The 17,426-nt window shown below is 41.6% G+C and overlaps 1 protein-coding gene across 1 annotated transcript; it reads left to right on the forward strand.

Annotated features, from left to right (window-relative positions):
• The first annotated feature begins 903 nt into the window (after nucleotides 1–903).
• Nucleotides 904–16,828, forward strand: LOC144673003 (patched domain-containing protein 3-like). The gene is made up of 4 exons (XM_078535004.1): nucleotides 904–1,620; nucleotides 5,996–6,117; nucleotides 6,206–6,351; nucleotides 15,237–16,828. Exons 1-4 carry the CDS (start codon nucleotides 904–906, stop codon nucleotides 16,826–16,828), a joined length of 2,577 nt encoding a protein of 858 aa, XP_078391130.1.
• The last annotated feature ends 598 nt before the right edge of the window (nucleotides 16,829–17,426 follow it).

A 17,426-nucleotide genomic window follows, 5' to 3' on the forward strand; every position in this document is an offset into this window, starting at 1 on the left:
GTGTTTAAATTATTTTTGTTTGTTTGACTCTCTTTCACTCACTCATTCTCAATCTGGCCCACACCCTGGTCACTCGCCTTTCCCAACTAAGCTAACCCGGTGCTGGCCCTGTCAACGTGCTGTCTAACTCACTGAACTGACAGGCTATACAGGGCAATCTCACCACGAGGCATCCGTCTACTTACCAGCTCATTGTATGAGCCCTGTGTCTCGAAAGTTTTAATGCACATGCTGCGGTTTCAACACGCTTCGTTATGACCTGACCAAAATATCGAGGGTCATCTCATGCCATGTAGCATGATCTAAGACTTCTCAGCATGCCATCCACTGAATCTTGCTGGCAGGCTGAGCAGTATGTTCTTTACAAGGAGCTACTGTTGCACAACATGTCATGTTTGTAATAATGATATAAAAGTACCAATCACTCATAAGCAATTGGGTAAACACATTGTGGGTTCATTTATTAATTCTAGGCACATGTGAACATATATAACATGTTGAAATCTTGAAGACACCATCAGCAGAACTGTCTGTGTGCACACTCTGCTCTTCCTTCTAGTGATGTCATGCAACCCCCTAAAGACATATTACAACGTTAATCATCTCCTGATATCTCTTGCATTAATACTCATTTGTACAGAATGGTTTACTTATCAAGCTAAATTGCTGAACTTTGCCCCCATAGCAACAGACAGATGGCAGATTCTTTTTGGCTGTTGTACAGTAAATGTAAACAGAAGCAGCTACTGGCAGTTATTATTGGGTGATTTCATTTCAGCAGCTCAATGAAACAGAAAACATTCACATTGATGTCCAGAATGTCTCTTCCAGCTTTTAAACACTGAACTCCGCAGACGTGAAGATTACAGAACCGGATTTTGTTTTACCAGCCTGTCCCTCAGCATGACTCAGTGCCAGACTAATTGCATTGAGAAACATCTCTGCAGTGCTTTTCGTAAACTTGGATATTTCGTGAGTAAAAATGCCTGGTGGTTCTTCATAATTCCTCTGATCCTTTCTGCAGGTCTGGGTTCAGGTTTTTATTTTTTATCCATAAATGAAGCCAATGACATCGAAGAGCAATTTACACCCATTAATGGACCAGCAAAATCTGAGAGAGAGTTTATTAAAAAACATTTTCCAACCAATGAACTTGAATTCTCCGGACAGAGGCTTTACACAGAGGGGTCATATGCTTCTTTGATTGCTGTATCGAAAGATGACAACATCCTTACAAATATTGCCTTTCAAGAGATTGTATCACTCGATGAAAAAGTTAAGCAGTTTAGCCTCGCTTATACCCGGAATGTCACGGTCAACTATTCTTCTCTTTGCGTACAGACAGCAGGCTCTTGCTTTTCAAATGGAATTTTAAATTTTATAAATCACAGTTTGGTAACCAGAACTAAGATTAATTATCCTATAATGAACGAAACTTTTATTGGTTTAGCTGTCGGAGGTGTAAAACTAAATCAAAGTTACATTACAAAAGCAAAGGCGATTAGACTTGATTATTATTTACGAGAAGGTAATGATGAAATGAAAAAGCGCAGTTTGCTGTGGCTCAAAAAATTCCTTCAAATTTTTCCAAATGAATCGAAGAATCAGGAGAGCATTACGGTGAGTTTTTAATATGTGCCTGTATTTCTGAAAGTCTATTCCTTGAATTGAAATTAGTCAGTTGTTCTCGGTAAATATAATGGAAGATTTTTGCCATCTATCCTGGACTGTCACAATGAGCTAGGAGTCTTTTGACCAGTATTCTTTCATGCCAAATACTGCGTTAAGTACAACAAAAGCAATTTCTATTTATTTCGCCTTTAATGTAATCACCTGTCCCAGGGGGCTTCACAGGAGCATTATCAAACAAAGCGCGACACTGAGCAACACGAGGAGAAATTAGAGCAGATGATCAGAAACTCAGTCCAAGAGGTAGATTTTGAGGAGCGTGTTGAAGGGTAAAGTGTTGAGATTCAGGGAGGGAATTTCAGAGGTTTGAGCCTAGACAGCTGAAGGCGCAGCCAACAGTGGTGGAACAATTGAAATCATGTTACGAGAGAAGCCTGAATTAGAGGAGTACAGATATTGAAGTGGGGGCTAAAGGAGATTATAGAGAGAGACAGAAGGGACAGACAGTGGTGAGATTTCAAAACCAGGATGAGAATTTTAAAATGGAGGGAGTTTTCAGGTACATGCTCCATTCATAGATAGGAGGCCTGGGGCAGCCTAATCAGCAGTCCTTAAGAGGATCACTGAAGACACATCTATAAACACCCCAGGTAAGTTTTTAGAATGATTGTTGTGGAGTCAGGAGGAGCATTAATGTTTATCAATGTGGGTCCTTTCGTTCCTTCCCCAGGTTGCATCCCCAGCTTTAATTCTTGACTTCAGATTCAGCTCCTGGATTTCCCAGCCCTGCAAACCTGATTGGTCAACTGCCTGTGAATATTGGTTCATCTCCAATTCTTGTTCCCACCAAAACCACTACTCTATCTCACCCTGTACAGTGCTCTCCACTCCCTTCACTTCAAGAGATGCAGGCGAACAGTTATGGTGGACAAAAGCAAAAAACTGTTGAAGAGTCATACGGACTCGAAACATTAACTGTGTTCCTCTCCGCAGATGCTGCCAGACCTGCTGAGTTTTTCCAGGTATTTTTATTTTTATTTATGGTGGACAACTGGCTGAGCCATTCATCGTCATATCTGTCTGGACCACATAATCCATTATTGGGTTCTTTCCTGTCTCAAAATTGTTCATTATTCTAGAATCATCCTGGAATGCAAAGTTAACCCCCCACTTCATTTTTCAACTACTGACCATCTTCATAAACCATTTTCCCAAGCCTCCTCCATCCTAAAAGAAGCTCATTGACTACTTAATCACTAAACTAGGAACATCTATTCAGCTGTCTCTGTCACTTCCCACCTTCTCCTAGCCCACCCATTCTAACATTGTCCTTTATCTCTGAACTTGCAACTCTAGTTTCTCTCCTATCTCTTGCCCTCTCTGAGGTAACTTCTCCATGAGACCACCTTCTGATGTCTCATCTGTACTCCTATCAAACTGTTAACCAACTCCTCTTTCTCGTCCCATTAAGAATTAATATTGTTACATTAACAATTCCCTTTTTCAAGTACTGTCTCCCTCCCATTCAACACTGCCGTCATCATCCTCTTCCTCAAAAACTCACCGCTCACCTACACTGTCCTTGCAAGCGACCCCCTCATCTTCAACATCCCTTTTCTCTCCAAAGTCCGCCCCTACCATATCATTAAAATGGCGCAAATTGCATCCTATGTCATTGTGACCATGGTAAATTATCCCTCCTCATCCTTTTTAGGCCTATCTCCAATCTTTCACAGAGTTGACCACACCAACATTTCCTCTGTCATTCAGTTTAGCTAGCCAGAGAATCACCTGCTATACTTCGCTTTCAGCTTCCACACCCTGCAAGGGGGCCATTAAATTCCACCCTACATACCTTTAGTCCCCTCATTTTCTCATCTACATGCTGTTTTTTGGTAGCACCATTCAAAAGCACAACAACAGCCCCTCAAAGACAATGACAGTCCCCTGATCTACCTCACACCACCTCTCTAAACCCCTCCACCGTCTTTGAGTTGCCGCACTGCTTGTCTGTCCCTGCCATAAATTCCATTCCCTGCACCCCTACTCCATCCCTCTCCCCAGCAATTGTATGAGGCTAGAACACAACCTTGCAGTTATATTTGACCAACATTGGCTCTTGGTCCAGCAATGCCTGACCCTTAATATTCCCATCCTTGTTTTCAAATCTTTCCATGGTCTTCCCCTCTCTATGGCTATAACCTTCTCTAGCCCTAAAATCACCAGGACATTAAAAAAGATGTTTTTTTATTTTCTTTGAACTTTTCTCATTATCAGATATAAAAATATTGAGATAAAAACAAAAAACTACTGCGGATGCTGGAAATCCAAAACAAAAACAGAATTACCTGGAAAAACTCAGCAGGTCTGGCAGCATCGGCGGAGAAGAAAAGAGTTGACGTTTCGAGTCCTCATGACTGGGACAAAGGGCTGTTTGGCTGACAGTCAATCATCATCCAAGAACACTGTCAATGATACTTTCCAGCACTTTGTGATGGTCGAGAGTAGACTGATGGGGCGGTAATTGGCCTGGTGGGATTTTTCCTACTTTTTGGCATAGGACAAACCTGGACAATTATCTACAATGTTGGGTAGATGCCAGTGTTGTAACGGTGCTGGAACAGCTTTGCTAGGGGTGCAGCTAGTACTGCAGGAAAATGCGTGATATTTTCAGTACTTATTGCTGTAATGTTGCCAGGGCTCATAGCCTTTGCAGGATCCAGTGCCTTCACATTTTTCTTGATATTGCGCATTTACCTGGGTTGGATCTGTTCTCACCCATGCTCCAAAGTTGGTCCTCCCCAATTAATTAATTTTACTCTGGATTGCTCCTTGTCCTTTTCCATAGCCAATCTAAAGCTTATGGCACTATGATCACTGACTCCTAAATGTTCCCCTGACACTCGATCCACTTGACCAACTGAATTCCCCAGAACCAGAGCCAGCTTTGCCTCCTTCCTTCCTCATGAGGCCAGGAAGATGCTGATCAAGAATACTGATTGCTATCAACATCCTGGGGTTACCCTTGGCCAGAAACTGAACTGGACCAGTCATATAAATTCAGTGGCTACTAGACCAGATCAGAGGCTGGGAATCCTGTGCTACGGAGCTTACCTCCCAACCCCCCAAAGCCTTCATCTGCAAGGCACAGGACAGGAGTGTGATAAAATACTCTCCGCTTTCTAGCTAAGTGTAACTCCCACAACACTCAAGATGTTTGCCACCATCTAGAAATGCAGTTCACTCGATCAAAACTATTTAAAAACCTAAACATTCACTCCTTCCACCACCAATGCACAGTTGCAGCAGATTGTAGCACCTACAAGATACACTCTGGCCACTCACCAAGGCTGCTTCGACAGCACCTTGCAAACCCATGACCTCTACCATCTGACAAGGGCAGCAGATGCATGGGAACAACACGACCTGCAAGTTCCCCTTCAAGTCACACGCCATCCTGACTTGGAACCCATTCACTGTTCCTTCACTGTCACTGGATCAAAATCCTGGAACTCCCTTTCTAACAACACTGTAGGTGTACCTGCACCACATGGACTGCAGCGGTTCATGAAGACAGCTCACCATCATCTTCTCAAGGGCAATTATTGATGGGCAACAAACGTTGACCTAGCCAGAGACATGCACATCCTATAAAAGAATGTTAAAAATCTCCAAGTTTCTGCGCTTTTAGCAGGTGCAATATGTTCTAAATTTAGGTGGCATTATATCAAATTCTCCTTAGTCATTGCTAAATTATGGCTTCTACGATTAGGCCACACATCTCAGTTGTGTTACTGTTCTGAGCACTTTGAAAGGACAGTGCTGTCTTCTAGCATTCATTTTATGTAAATAAAGACTGAAGAATGTGAGGGCATCAAAGAAGCATTCAATTATTTTAAGTGTGGCAAACTATATTGATCATGTTCCTGTTTGTAATTATAAATTAAGGGATCACAGTATTGTTCTGAAATAATGGGTACCCAGTGTGGACAATGATCTTTTCACTGTCTTTTCATGTACATATGTTGATAAAAACTTTAAAATAAATTTCCATCAATGTTGCAACATGCAGGAATGCGCAACTTATATTTATGATGAATGAATGTAATTTTATTAAGGAAAGTAAAAGAAAACAATGTTTCAGGAAATGTCAGTCATTTATTGTTCATACTGAAAAAAATTGTTCTTAAATAAGAATTAAACTTTGCCTTCATTGCATATTATGTCATAACCTATAGATTTAATACATAACTCATACATTTAATATGTATGAGTAAAAAAGTGGGAAATCTTCTATACAAGATGTAGTTGTCTGAAAAGAACATTATACTGCCTTTGATAATTAACCTTCGTCCCTGAATTACAGGTCTCTTATTTCACGTCACTATCAAGGCAAGAAGAATTTGAAGAAAATTCTAAAAGAATTATTCCTTTGTTCTCTATTACATATTTTCTTTCAATAACCTTCTCCATCACGTCTTGTATGAGGTAAAACTATATTTTCACATTTATTTGTAACACACTTTCATGGAACATATCATGTTGTGTCATAGAAGGTTTTCCAATTTATTTTCAGGTTTGACTGTGTGAGAAATAAGGTCTGGGTTGCTGCTCTGGGAGTTATATCAGCTGGATTAGCTGTGCTGTCAGGATTCGGGCTGCTGTTGTTCTGTGGGATGAAATTTGCTATCAATACTGCTAATGCACCTTTTCTGATTCTAGGTCAGTAATATTTATTTTACCAATAAAAAATATTGTCAAACTTCAAAGGATTGTCCTCCCGAATATGCCTGTTTGGAATGCACAGTGGCCTGACCCCTACCTGTCATCCGAAGAGCCGGTGCAGACACGGCGGGCTGAATCACGACCTCCTGCGCTGTAACAGTTCTCTGATTCTGATTCTTTCTCGCATGTTCTCCTTTGTACACCTTGGTCAGGATTCTACGGCCCCTTCCGCCCAGTGGGATATTACGGTCCCGCTAAACTAAATGAAAATTAAAACGGCTTGCCGCATCTGCTGGGGGAGACATGCCGCGGCGGGGCTGTAAAATCCTGACCCTTACCTTATTCCATCTCTCTCACTTCTCCTTTAAAATCTCTTTCTCTACTGCCAAAACCCAAATTTCTCACTGAAATATCTTCACCCCTTTCCTCCCTGCATTGAGCAACTGCTTATTCTTGGTGATTTCTACCACCATCCTAAATCACCTTGCCCTCCTGTCCGCCCTCAACCTCTCCCTCCACAAAAACTACTGCTCATAGTCGCGACCAGCTTTGCCATCTCACATGACCTCTCTATTCCGATCATCTCAATATTAAATAAAGCCACCTTTGATCATTTCCTTTGTTTCCTTCACCCTTACATCCCCGCTTTCTTCTTCGTCTCTACCTATGAAAACTCTCCTGAGTCACCTATGATAACACATTTCCTGACCTGGATTGGCTCCCGTTCTCCAATGCATTGATTGAAAAATTTTCAATCTCATGTTCATATCCTTCCATGGCTTTGACCCTCCCTATTTCTTTCACTTTCTCCAGACCTACAACCCTCCAAAAACTCTGTGTTCCTCCAATTAAGGCCTCTTGTGCATCTCCCATATCATTCACTCCACCATTGGTGCTGTGCTTTACTCACCTAGATTCTAGGATTTGGAATTCCACATCACAAGAACACAGGAATCAGTAGCAGGCTTAGGTCATTCGGTAAGGTCATGGCTGATCTGATTGCAGCCTCACCTCCATTTTCCTGTCTGCCCCCCATAACGGTTGACTCTCTTGTTGATCAAAAACCTATCTAACTCAGCCTTGATTATATCTATTGACCCAGCCTCCAAATTCTCTGGGGAAGAGAATGAGAGAAAAAAAAATTCCTCAGTCTTAAATAGGAAACCTCTAATTTTTAAACAGTATTCCCAGTAATAGACTCCCGCACAAGGGGAAACATCCTCTTTGCATTCACTTTGTGAAGTTCCCTCAGGATCTTATATCTTTCGGTAAGATCACCTCTCATTATTCTTCTCATTCCCTTCCCAAACCTCTCTACATTTCTTCTTAAAACCTACCTCTTTGATTAAGCTTTTAGTTATCCATGGTAATATCCTTCATGACTCAGTGTCAAAAAAATTATTATTGATTATGCTCCTTGAGGCACCTTCAAATATTTTCCAACCGTAAAGTAACTCTGTAACTGGAAGCTGTTGTTGCATGAAACGGTAAATGGCTCTGTGCTGATTATTCAAAGGTATAGCGACTGTTTCTAAATTCAATAGTGAATGTTCATACAAAAGAAAAATAACTTACAACTGTTGACTAATTTTGGGATTTTCTGAATAACCCTAATGAAAAGTGTTCTTACAGTGCAATATGTGAGGCAAGTTTCTTAGTATCACAATTTTATTTTGCTGGCACTAACACTTATAGTCAGCTACTCGGTACACTATACTTCTCAATCTTCTACTCAAGAAACTGTAAAGCATATTCATTTTCTGTGGATTTTCAGGCTATCTGAGTGTGTCAGATACGCATACAAAGCCTGCCAATCTGTCAGACACACTGGACTAGGCTACTTCTCTTTGTAGGGCTTTAATAAATCAAACAAACTACCTATACGGAAGCTGCAGATTTAATCACAACCACACTGACAGTGGGCAAGGCAGTGAAGGTTAGGAGAAAGAAAACTCTGAATCATTCCTGGACTAATGCCAAAATCCCCTTAGTGCTTAGCTCAGGAATAGGCAAATGCCTGAGAGCGGGTCTGCCGCTAAGAGGCTTCTTTAAGGATATATTCAAAGAGGTCGTCTTAAGATACCTGAATACAGATTAAACAGCCAGACCTTGCCTGGGATAGTGAGTTTGTTTGATAGCTGTGTCTGAGAACTTTGAGAAGATGAGACAGTCATTGATCGCTGTAGTCATTTTTAATAGACTGCTTGATGACCTCCCAAAGACAGGATTACATTGGGGTTTATATATTTAATTTAAGATTATGGTGACCAGGAAAGAAGCTAGACCAGATGAGATGCTGTTACCTGCTTCACAGCACAAGAAGTAAACTTCTAGGCCCAATCTTACTTCTTGCAAGGGCTGGGTTGGGCAGCAGACTGGCGGATCTCTGCAGCATGAGGCACAGTACATTTTCACTCCCAGGCCTCATTTAAATAAAACAACTTGCTACCTACCCGACCCGTGGGAATCACCGCCTGGCTGGTGGATGAGAGTGGGAGTTTGAATGGTAAGAGGCTGCTGGAGGAGGACTGAGGGAATGTTCCTTTGACATGAGCTAAGATTTTATGTTTATGTAAGGCAAATTCCAAAGGAAGGAGAAATAAATTGACCACAGTAAACTGGATTAAACTTTTAATAGGTAAACCTACAGACAAGAGCAGGAATTATTTAAAGAAATATTTGACACAATACAATACCAGTACATACCCCAAAAAGATGAAATCTCTACTTGTGCATTTCAACATAGTCAACAAACAGCGTAAGAGACAGTATTAAGCTAAAAGGAAAGACTGGCAAAAAAAAGTGGAAACCTAGCATGCTGGAGTTCACTTCCCCAGAAAACTAAGGATGTTGGATCAATTGAAATTTTTAACATTGATATTGACAGATTGCTAATAGGTAGGAGTCTCGAGGGATAGCTGAGATGGGGCCTTCTTTTTTTATTCATTCATGGAATGTGGGCTTCACTAGCTGGGCCAGCATTTATTGCCCATGCCTAACTGTCCTTGAGAAGGTGGTTGTGAGCTGCCTTCTTGAACTGCTGCAGTCTATGTGGTGTAGGTACACCCACAGTGCAGTTAGGGAGGGAGCTCCAGGATTTGCCCAGCAACAATGAAGGAACGGTGATATATTTCCAAGTCAGGATGGTGAGTGAGTTGGAGGGGAACTTCTGGATGGTGGTGTTCCCATCTATTTGTTGCCCTTGTCCTTCTAGATGGAAGTGGTCATGGGTTTGGAAAGTGCTGTCTAAGGAACCTTGGCGAATTCATGCAGTGCATCTTGTAGATGGTACACGCTGCTGCTACTGTGAGTCGGTGGTGGAGGGAATGAATGTTTGTGGATATGATGCCAATCAATCGAGCTGCTTTGTCCTGGACGGTGTCAAGTTTCTAGAGCGTTGTGGGAGCTGCACTCATCCAGACAAGTGGGGAGTATTCCATCACACTCTTGACTTGTGCCTTGTAGATGGTGGACAGGCTTTGGGGAGTCAGGAGGTGGGTTACTCATCGCACAATTCCTAGCCTCTGACCTGCTCTTGTAGCCAGAGTATTTATATGGCTAGCGCAGTTCAGTTCCTGGGTGACCACCAGGATGTTGATAGTGGAGGATTCAGTGATGGTAATGCCATTAAACATCAAGAGGCAGTGATTGGATTCTGTGATTGTGGCAACATGAGGTAGGCTTTTTGGTACACAGTGAGTGGTTAGTGTCTTGAACGCTAAGTGAAGGTAGATTCAATCATGGCTTTCAAAAGACAATTGTATCATTATCTGAAAAGGAAACATTTTCAGGGCTGTGGGGAAAAGGCGGGGAAGTGGGACTATGTGAGATCATCTTGCAGAGAGCCAGCACGGACATGATGGGCCGAATGGCTTTCTTCTGTGCTGCTTTGGGCTGCATTAGAGTGCTTCAGTTGGAGTTTGGCGAGAGGGGGAGTTTTAAGGGTTAATTTCTATCTAAAGTCTAATTTTTTTTAATTTAGCAACTGACTAAAAGTTGCTCTTTGGGTTGGGAGAAGTTGACTTTTAGTCCAGCTTTAAAAGGGGTTATACAGGCTCTGCTTGCAGCTGCAGATAGTAAATTAGTTAACTGGCTTAAACCAGCTTTCAGAAGCTAGATTCAGGCAGCCATCTGCAGTGCTACTTTTGACTGCACTGGAGTGCTGATTTGGGCTGCATTAGAGTGCATCAGTTGGAGTTTGGTGAGAGAGGGAGTTCGCTGAACAGGGAAGGAGGTGACCATTTCATTTTCTGCATTTCCTCAGTCAGAAGAACTGTGGCCGTGGTAAGTAGGACCTGGTGAGTATTTCTTCTGTCCTTAATATTCTCTAAACTAGAGGAAGTAAAAGTAAAGGGAGTAATTTAAGGGTAAGTCATGGCAGGGCAGCTTGGCCAAGTGGAATGCTCCTCCTATGCAATGTCCAGGGCAGCCATGTTTGCAGGAAGTACCTCCAGTTGCAGCTACTCGAAATCAGTGTTTCAGAGCTGGAGCTGCAGCTGGAGTCACTGTGGGGCATCTGCAAGGATGAGATCTTCGTGGATTGCACGTACAGTGAGGTGATCACACTGCAGGTAAAGGTGCACAGGCAGAAAGGGAATGGGTGACAGCCAGACAGAGTAAAAGGATTAGGCAGGTAGTACAGGAGCCCCCTGGGTCCAGCTTCTTCTCTAACAGATTTTCAGTTTTGGATACTGCTGGGGGAGATGGTTTCTCAAGGGAATGCAGCAAGAGCCAAGTCCGTGGCACCATGAGTGGCTCAGCTTCTCAGAGGGGGGAAGAAAAGAGTGGGAGAGCAATAGTGACATAGGAGTCTATCGTAAGGGGAACAGATATACGTTTCTGCAGCCGCAGACGTGATACCAGGGTGGTATGTTGCCTCCCTAGTGCCAGGGTTAAGGATGTCACTGAGCGGCTGCAGGACATTCTGAAGGGGGAGGTTGAACTACCAGAGGTCGTGGTCCATATCGATACCAACAACATAGGTAAAGAGAGGGATGAGGTCCTGAAAGCTGAATGTAGAGTGCTGGGAAATAAATTAAAAAGCAGGACCTAAAAGATAGTAATCTCAAGATTACTCCCAGTGCCACATGCTAGTGAGATCAGGAATAGGAGAATAGACTAGATGAATGCATAGCTGGAGAGATGGTGTAGGAGGGAGGGATTTAGATTCCTGAAGCATTGGGACCGATTCTGGGGAAGATTGGACCTGTACAAGCTGGACGGGGAGCATCCCAGCAGGACTGGGACCAATATCTTCGCAGGGGTATTCGCTAGTACTGTGGGGGAGGGTTTAAACTAGATTGGCAGGGGGATGTGAAACTGAGCAGGGAGATATAAGAGAGGGAAATGAAGATAGGAATGAAAGGCAGAAAAGTAGAAAGCAAAAGTGGAAGGCAGAGGAAACAAGGGCTAGCAGCAAATAGGGCCATAGTACAAAAGGATGTATGAGAATGTTCAAAAGACGAGTCTAAAGGCACTGTATCTGAATGCACGGAGCATTCGCAATAAGGTAGATGAATTAACAGCGCAAAAGATGTAAATGGGTACGATATGATTGCAATTACGGAGACATGGCTGCAGGATGATGAAGACTGGGAACTGAATATCCAAGGGTACTCGATATTTAGGAAGGAAAGCAAAAGTAAAAGGAGGTGGTGTGATATTGTTAGGCAAGGATGAAATCAGTGCTATAGTGAGAGAGGATATTGGCTCAGAAAATCCAAATTTAGAGTCAGTCTGGATGGAGCTAAGAAGCAACAAGGGATGGCAAACGTTAGTGGGAGTTGTCTATAGGCCTCCAAACAGTGGTGGTAAGGTAGGGGGCGGTATTAAACCAGAAATTAGAGATGCATGTAACAAGTGTGCTACAGAGACCTGGGTGACTTTAATTTACATATAGACTGGGCAAATCAAATTAGCAATAATACTGTGGCGTATGAATTCCTGGAGTGTGTGCAAGATGATTTTTTAGACCAGTATGTCGAGGAACCGACGAGGGAACAGGGCTATCCTGGATTTGGCATTATGCAATGAGAAGAGTTTAATTAATGGTCTTGTTGTGTGGGGTCCTTTAGGGAACAGTGACCATAACACGATAGAATTCATCTTTAGGATGGAAAGTGAAATAGTCCAATCTGAAACTAGGGTGCCAAATCTTAATCAAGGAAACTACGAAGGTATGAGGCATGAGTTGGCTAAGATAGATTGGGGAGCTTCATTAAAAGGTGGACAGACAATGGCTAATATTTAAGAAACAAATGTATGCATTGTAACAGTTGTACATTCCTTTCTGATGCAAAAGCACAACAGGAAAAGCGGCCCAACCATGGCTAACAAAAGAAATTAAGGATAGCATTAAACCCAAAGCGGAGTCATATAAAGTTTCTGTAAAAAGTAGCAAGCCTGAGGATTAGGAGCAGTTTAGGATTCAGCAAAGGAGGACCAAGAGATTGATTAAGAGGGGAAAACAGAGTATGAGAGTAAACTTGCAAGGAATATAAAAGCGGACTGTAAAAGCTTCTATAAGTATGTAAAAAGATGAAGATTAGTGAAGACAAATGTAGGTCACTTACAGTGCGAAATGAGAGAATTTAGAATAGATAACAAGGAAATGGCAGAGGAATTAAACAACTACTTTGGTTCTGCCTTCATGGAGGAAGATACAAATAAACTTCCCAGAAATACTATGGAATCAAGGGTCTAGTGAGAAGGAGGAGTTGAATGAAATTAGTATTTCTAAAACAATAGTGCTGGATTAATTAATGGGACTTAAAGATGATAAATCCCCAGGGCCTGATAATCTTAATCCCACGGAGGTGGCCATGGAAATAGTGGAGGTGTTCGTTGTCATCTTACAAAGCTCTGCAGACTCTGGAACAGACCCAACAGATTGGAGGGAGGTAAATGTAACGCCACTATTTTAAAAAGGATGGAGAGAGAAAACAGCGAATTACAGACTGGTTAGTCTAATATCAGTAGTAGGGAAAATGCTAGAGCCTATTTAAAAGGATGTCATAACAGGACACTTAGAAAATATTATCAGGATTAGACAAATTCAACATGAATTGATGAAAAGGAAATCATGTTTGACAAGCCTACTGGAGTTTTTTGAGGGCATAAGTAATAGAATAGATAAAGGAGAAGCAGTGGATGTGGCGTATTGGGATTTTCAGAAAACTTTTGATAAAGTCCCACATAAGAGGTTAGTGTATAAAATTAAAGCACATGGGATTGGGGGTAATATATCGGCATGGATTGAGAATTGGTTAGCAGACAGGAAACAGAGAGTAGGAACAAATGGATCTTTTTCGGAGTGGCAGGTGGTGACTAGTGGAATGCCGCAGGGATCAGTGCAACTGTTCACTATATAGATCAATGATTTGGATGAGGGAATCAAATATATTTCCAAGTTTGCTGATGACATGAAACTTGGTGGGAATGTGGGCAATGGGGAAGATGTTAAGAGGCCTCAAGGTGATTTAGACAGGTTGAGTGAGTGTCAAATACATGGCAGATGCAGTATAACGTGAATAAGTGTGAGGTTATCCACTTCCATAGGAAAAACAGAATGGCAGAGTATTATCTAAATGGTGATAGATTGGGAAATATTGATGTACAAAGGGCCCTGGGTGTTGTCGTACACCAATCGCTGAAAGCAAGCATGCAGGTGCAGCAAGCAGTTAGGAAGGCAAATGGCATGTTGGCCTTCATTGCGAAAGGGCTTGAGTACAGTAGCAATGATGTCTTACTGCAGCTGTACAGGGCCTTGGTGAGACCACACTTGGAGTATTGTGTGTAGTTTTGGTCTCCTTCCCTAGGAAAGGATATACTTGCCATAGAGGGAGTGCAGCGAAGATTCACAAAACTGATTCCTGGGATGGCAGGATTGTCTATGAGGACAGATTGGGACGACTAGGCCTGTATTCATTGGAGTTTAAAGAATGAGAGGAGACCTCATTGAAACATATAAAATTCTGACAGGGTTGAAGAGACTGGATGCAGGGATGATATTTCCTCTGGCTGGGGGATCTAGAACAAGAAGTCACAGTCTCAGGATATGGGGTAGACCATTTAGGACTGAGATAAGGAGAAACTTCTTCACTCAGAGGGTGGTGATCCTGTGGAATTCTCTACCACAGAAGGCTGTGGAGGCCAAGTCACTGAATATATTTAAGAAGGAAATAGATAGACATCTGGACTCTAAAGGCTTCAAGAGGTATGGGGAAAGTGTGGGAGTATGGCATTGAGATAGAGGATCGGCCATGATCATACTGAATGGCGAAGAGGCTTGAAGGGCCGAATGACCTACTGCTGCTTCTATTTTCTAGGTTTCAATTTAACTATTCTATGATTGTATGCTGCATTTCCTGATGTAACCAAGCAGGTCTATCATGATGTTTTAGAGGATTGAAAGTCTAGCTATTGATCACGGATATTTTTGAAGCTCAAGTTTAGAATGCAGTGCATAGGACCTATGGCTGTACCGTATGCACTTGATTTAACATGCAGGCTGCAGACAGTCATAGAAGTTGAGCAGATGCTTATCTAGATCAAACTGTTCCCAATTTCTGTATTGTGCAGTCTATAATTATAATGCTGCACTATGTCTGTATATCAGTAGCAATGTAGCAGGTAGAAAATGTAAGAACAGTACAGACATTGGCATAGTGTCATAGTGTCCGCATCTAGTGGCAATATTTTGGTTTCTAATTTCGCCTAAATCTTTGAAATATAATTTAAATATTGAAATATGATGCTTAGCAACAAGCATTGATTTCATATAATGCATCATTCAGACGAGAATGTTAACTTTATTCCATTCCATTTGTGGTCATTAATTAATAATAACAGGTGCACTAATTCATCATATCTCATATTTCTAGGTATTGGTGTAGATGATATGTTCATTATGCTCGCCAGCTGGCAAAAGACAAATGTTAAAGGTGAAGTTGAAGATCGCCTGGCAGAGACTTACGCTGAAGCAGCTGTTTCCATTACAATCACCACTGTGACCGATGTTTTAGCTTTTTATATTGGCATTTGGACACCTTTTCGATCTGTGCAGTCATTTTGTGTTTACACAGGTACAACTGTTCTGTTCTGCTTCATTTACAACATTACATTTTTTGGAGCTGTTCTTGGACTAAATGGGAGGAGAGAAGCCAGTAACAGACATTGGCTGACGTTCAGAAAGGTTAAAAGTGATCATGAACCAGGAGAATCTAAATGCTACACAATGTGTTGTGTAGGTGGGGCTTACGATGAAGGAACGGGTGCAGAATCAGAACATCCAGTTTACCTCTTCTTTAAGAAATATTACGGTCCGTTCCTTACAAACCGGTGGACCAAGGCAATTGTGGTTCTCCTGTATGTTGGATATTTGGCTGGCAGTATTTATGGCTGTTTAAACATCGAAGAAGGAATCGATCTCAGAAACCTGGCCTTTGATGATTCATATGTCATTAAATTCTATGACGATCAAAGTGATTTTTTCTCCAAGTATGGACCACGAGTCATGGTTTCTGTCACTGAATCTATGGAATATTGGAATTCCACCATTCAGGACGAAATTGAAATCTGTATGGACAGATTAGAAAACAATTCATATGTAGATCGTAATCTGTCAGAATCCTGGCTTCGAGCGTACATTGATATTTCCAAACGCATGCAGATAGATATAAAAGAGAAAAATACATTCTTAGATAAGTTACCTCAATTGTTTCAACTTGTCCCTTTATTTAAACAAGACATTGAATTTTCAGTAAGTAACCAAAGGATTATAGCCTCACGTTTTTTCATTCAGACCATTAATGTCAATAATTCAGTTGCTGAGAAAAACTTGCTGATTGAATTAAGAAAGCTAGCACAGGAATGTAAAATCCCTTTGCTAGTGTATCATCCTGCATTCATCTATTTTGATCAATATCTTGTTATCGTATCCAACACAATACAGAATGTAGCTGTGGCTGCTGGTGCAATGCTGTTTGTTTCCTTATTGTTAATACCTAATCCAATCTGCTCTCTGTGGGTAACATTTGCTACTGCATCAGTTTTAGTGGGTGTGGCTGGTTTCATGACTTTTTGGAATGTCAATTTAGATTCTATATCTATGATTAATCTGGTCGTTTGTATTGGTTTCTCTGTGGACTTTTCGGCTCATATTTCATATGCATTTGTTTCAAGTACCAAAGAAAGTGCCAATGAACGAAGCATTGATGCATTGTACACTCTTGGGTATCCTATTATCCAGGGGGCTGTTTCAACTATACTGGGTGTGGTTGTATTGGCCGCTGCAGAAAGTTACATATTCAGGACATTTTTTAAAATCATGTTTCTTGTCATAACTTTTGGGGCAGTTCATGGTCTCATATTTCTGCCTTTGTTTCTGACGTTTTGTGCAAACTGCAGAAAGTCAAGCAGTGTAAAATCAGGCATGGCAACAAAATTACCAGAAAAGAATAACTATGTCAATTGAGCATTCAACAAAAATATCACAAGCAACCCAAATACAATTAGAAGAAGGTTAGATGAGCAAGATATTGATTGTCCTTCATTCTTGTTTTCTGCACCTCAAACACCTTGTCCCCTTCCCAAGGCAGCTTCTCATGCAATTTCAAGAGGTGTAACACTGGGCATTTTACCTCCTCACTCCCCAAGGTCCAAGGCCCCAAACAATCCTTACAGGTGAAGCTTTACTTGTACTTCTTTCAATTTAGTTTACTGCATTCACTGCTCACAATGCAGTTTCCCCTATATTGGGCGCCAACAGAGCCTGGGTGCCTACTTTGCGGAACATATCTGCTTAATCCTCAAGCACAACTCTGACATTCCAGTCGCTTGTCACTTTAATTCACCACCTTGTTCTCATGCTCACATTTCTATCTTTGACTTGGAAACTATAACAATGAAGCATATAGTGGAAATGTGACATATGGCCCATATGATGATGGAGGAATGTCAGATGAGCAAGACTCTGATTGCCCTAATTTCGTGTCCAAGTCACCTCGTTCCCTTCCCATGGAACCTTCTCAAGTAATTCCAGGATGTGTAATAACCTGTCTTTTTATCTCCTT

Source organism: Cetorhinus maximus, unplaced genomic scaffold (assembly GCF_964194155.1).
Source record: "Cetorhinus maximus unplaced genomic scaffold, sCetMax3.hap1.1 HAP1_SCAFFOLD_196, whole genome shotgun sequence".
In the NCBI taxonomy this organism is placed as follows: Eukaryota; Metazoa; Chordata; class Chondrichthyes; order Lamniformes; family Cetorhinidae; genus Cetorhinus; species Cetorhinus maximus.